Below are 3722 nucleotides of genomic sequence, written 5' to 3' on the forward strand. Positions count from 1 at the left end.
GGCGGCGTCGCTGGCGCGGGCGCGGGCGCGGGCGCGGGCGCGGGCGTGGGCGGCGCGGGTGCCGCTGCGGCCAGCCCTGCTGCAGCCCTCACTCGCCGCAGCTCCGAGGTGGCGCTGGCCAGCTGCTGCTGCGTGTCCGCGACCTGGGGGTTGCATCGGCCACCACGTCAATCCTGAGAGTGCCTTTTCCGTATCAGTGAAGCTGACAACGTTGACGGGGGAGCACCTCGAGCTTGGGGTGCAGCCCCACCCCCACGCACCACCTTCGCCGCCATGGTCCGCTGCCGTCTATTAATCAGTTGTTGCCGTCCGCTGCTGTCGGTCCATCATTTTGTGCGCACCACCGAGCGCCAGAGCTCGACCCACCCCTGACTCACCACAGCAACCCCGCTCCCAATCGCAAGGGCCGCACATCTCATCGCCGCCCCCCCCCCCACGCGCAGGACTGGTCAAACATAAGCACCCCGGCCCCGCCCCCCCACCTGCCGCCGCAGCCCCGCAGCCTCCTCCGACAGCAGCTGCGCCTGCGCCCGCGCCGCCTCCCGCGCCTGCTCGCCCTCCCGCCGCGCCGCGTCGGCGGCGCCGTGCTCGCGCTCGGCGGCGGCCTCCGCGGCAGCCAGCCGGGAGGACGCGGCGTCGAGCAGGCGGGCGCGCGCGAGGCCCTCCTCTTCGAGCTGCCTGATGAGAGAAATTTGTAAGCAAGATGATCACTAATATAAGATGATTACGTGCGCATCCCAAAACAAGGCAGCCGGCGCGTCTCTAGGTGCGTGAGCGCAGGCGAGAGCACGCAAGCTCGGCGGGCCCACCGGCGCGGTCCCCCTCCCCCAAAGCCACCTGCCGCACCTGACGGTCTCCCGCAGCCGCGCCAATTCCGCGGCCGCCCGCGCCGCGTCCGCCGCCGTCTGCCGCTGCTGCTGCGAAAGCTGCCGGCCGCCGGCGGCCGCGGCGGCGCCCTCGGCCTTCGCGGCGGCGCGCGCCGCTGACTCAGCCAGCTGCAGCTCCGACACCTGCAGAGCATTCGTTCATGCGGATCTCGCGGCAAGCACTGCATGCCCTTGCGCCAGCCCCTGCCCCTCGCCCCTGGATTTCGCCACACCAACCCCCGCCACTCGCACTTAGAAAGAGCGCTCGCGCCCCGATCCCCGCACCGCACCGCGCCTCATTTCCACCCATTGTGCTCGCCTGCGGGGCGCCTTCTGCACATAAGCGCCAGTGCAAATGCAGGCACCGAGCCCGGCCGCCCACCTGCTGCCTGTGGCGCTGCAGTTCCGACAGCAGCCGCGACACCTCCTCTTGGTGCGCCGCCCGCTCCCCCGCCAAGGCGCGCGACAGCTCCGCCGCGGCCGCCTCCGCGCGCGCCTGCGGGCGGGCGGGGCGCGGCAGCCGTGCCTCACGCACGCGCATCCGCGAGCGCCCGCCATCACGCGCACTCCGACCCTTTTGCCTCGGGACGCTGCCGGGCTGAGAGCCTGTGTATGCTCTGGTGTATCCCACAACCCACATGTCATGCCTGCGGCATTGCCTATGATCGGAAGCATCTCACCCGCACGGTGTCGCACATAAGTTCCCCAAGTTTGCGACCGCCACACACACCTCTACACACACATACACACACGCGCACGCGCGCGCGCCACCCGATGACCGCACCTGCAGCTCCGCCTTTGCCGCGACGAGGTCTTGCTCCGCGTCGCGCACCCTGGCCCGCAGCCGCCCCGCCTCCGCTGTCAATGTGGCCACGTCCTCGTCCCGCTGCCTCTGCAGCGCCGCCAGCTCCTTCGCAGCCTGGAGTTGCGGCCCGCGCGTGCGCCGGCGCAGGGGCGGAGGGGGGGGGGGGTCGGACGCACTCGGCTCGCGTGGCGAGGCGCGGCGCGAGTGGGTGGGCGCGGGCGCGGAGGGCCGGCCTTGAATGGCGGCGCGGCGTCCCCGGCACGAATTGCTGCGGGCGGCGCAGCGGCGGCGGCGGAAAGGCTATTGCCATGCGTGCTCGCACCTGGGCAGCGCGCTCGCCACTCTGCCGGGCCTCCGCGCGCGCGGCGGCGGCGGCGCGCTCCAGATCAGCAATGAGGGCCTTCTGCCGGGCCACCTCAGAGGCGGCGCGCTCCGCCTCGTCTCGGTGCCTGCACAGCCCAGAGGAGCCCCGGCAACTTTTAAATCAAGAGTCAGAGGAGGGTCTAGGGCGTAGGCCCTTGCCATGCGAGTTTTGCATCAATGGGGGGTGCGGTTCGCAGTGCCAGAGCAGCGCGCACGCGGGCCGGACGGGTGGGTGGTGGGCGCGCTCCATGCCAGGATATGGGCTCGCAGCGAAGCCAACACCAACGGCAGCGGACGGGAAGGAGGAGATGAGGAGACGCCGCTCGCTCCCCCGCCCGCGGTCGCACCTCTGCGCCGTGCGGTGCGCGTCCCGCAGCTGCGCCGCCGCCGCGTCGCCCGCGCCGGCCGCGCCGGCCGCGCCCGCGCGCGCCGATGACAGCTGCGCCTCAGCTTCCTTCAGCGCAAACTTGAGGCGCGACACCTGCGGCCCGCGCCGCGCGCCATCCAATATCCATTCAGGATTAAGGCAGCCGGCCGCATGGGCACTATCCTGGTATGCCTAGTGACCAAAACACCAAGTGCCGGACTGACTAGGTCAGCCGCTGCGCCGCGCGGGCGGGGACGAGACCGAGGCAGCCGCAGCGCGCGGCAGCAGCGCTCCTCGCCGACCCCACAGCATCGGCCGCACGGCGCCGGGCCCTAGGGCGGCGGGACTAACAGGGTTGCGACCAGCCGAGACGACAGCGCCAATTAAAATGCGCCCCGGCCGCATCGGCCCTCACCTCCGACGCAAGCTTGGCCTCCGCCTCCCTGTGCCGCGCCTGCATCTGCGCGCCCTCGTGCGCCGAGTACTCCTGCAGCGCGGCCTGTCAAAAGCGGGGGCAGCGCGCGGGTCGTGGCTGTCCTTGCTCCCGCCGCTGGGCCGCGCCCGGCGCCAGCCGCGCGGGACGCCGGGGCGCCGGAGCCCGCACGCGCGGCGCGCGGCCGGGCGCGGAGGCGGCCGGCGACGAGGACGGGCGGCGGCCGCGCGTGCGTGTGCATGCGGACCCGCGCGCACCTTTGCGATCCGCGCCTCCCGCAGCGCCGCATCCCGCTCCTGCTCCGCCCGCCCCGCGTCCCCGGCGCCCCTGGCGGCGCCGCGCTGCGCCTCTCGCCGCTCGGAGAGCAGCTGCGACAGCAGCGCCGCGCGCTGGCGGTACTGAGCCAGCACCGACGCGAGCGCGAGCCGCACGGACGCGTCCGCGCCCGCCTCGCCGCCGGCCGGCGCGAGCGGCGCGAAGCCGCAGCCGGTCAGCAGCTGGCTCAGCTCCTCAGAGCTCGGGACGTCCTCGTCAGCGTTGCCGGCCGTGCTGCCTCCCGCCGCCCCGCCGCCGGCCTGCGCCGCCGCAGTCCCCGGCGGCCACGCATACACACCAGCCGGAGCCGCCGCCGCCGCCGCCGCAGGCACTCCATCCAACGCGGCGCCAGCGGCGTCGGCGGCATGCACCAGGCCGTCGTCTGCAGACACAGCGTCGTCCCATTGCTCGGGACGCGGCTGCCCCAAGCTTCGCTCCTGCCCCGCCACACCAGCCCTCGCCGCAGGCGCGGCGGCGGGCGGCGCGGCCCCGGCCGCCTGGCGAGGTGCCGCCTGCCCCTCTGCGGCGGCGAAGCCGTCCTCCCAAGGCTCGAGGCTGACTTGGCGGGCGCCC

General features: G+C 73.8%; 1 protein-coding gene across 1 annotated transcript; it reads right to left on the bottom strand.

Moving 5' to 3' along the window:
- Window positions 1–449: 449 nt before the first annotated feature.
- MNEG_15036 (hypothetical protein) lies at window positions 450–3708 on the bottom strand (the record flags this gene model as incomplete). The annotated part of the gene is made up of 8 exons (XM_014036493.1): window positions 450–678; window positions 847–1010; window positions 1249–1362; window positions 1651–1785; window positions 1994–2120; window positions 2382–2515; window positions 2817–2900; window positions 3092–3708. Coding segments are annotated over 8 exons (1604 nt in total), but the record flags the coding sequence as incomplete, so codon positions are not given.
- Between the last annotated feature and the right edge of the window lie 14 nt (window positions 3709–3722).

Source organism: Monoraphidium neglectum (genome assembly GCF_000611645.1).
Source record: "Monoraphidium neglectum strain SAG 48.87 unplaced genomic scaffold scaffold04972, whole genome shotgun sequence".
Lineage (NCBI taxonomy): Eukaryota > Viridiplantae > Chlorophyta > Chlorophyceae > Sphaeropleales > Selenastraceae > Monoraphidium > Monoraphidium neglectum.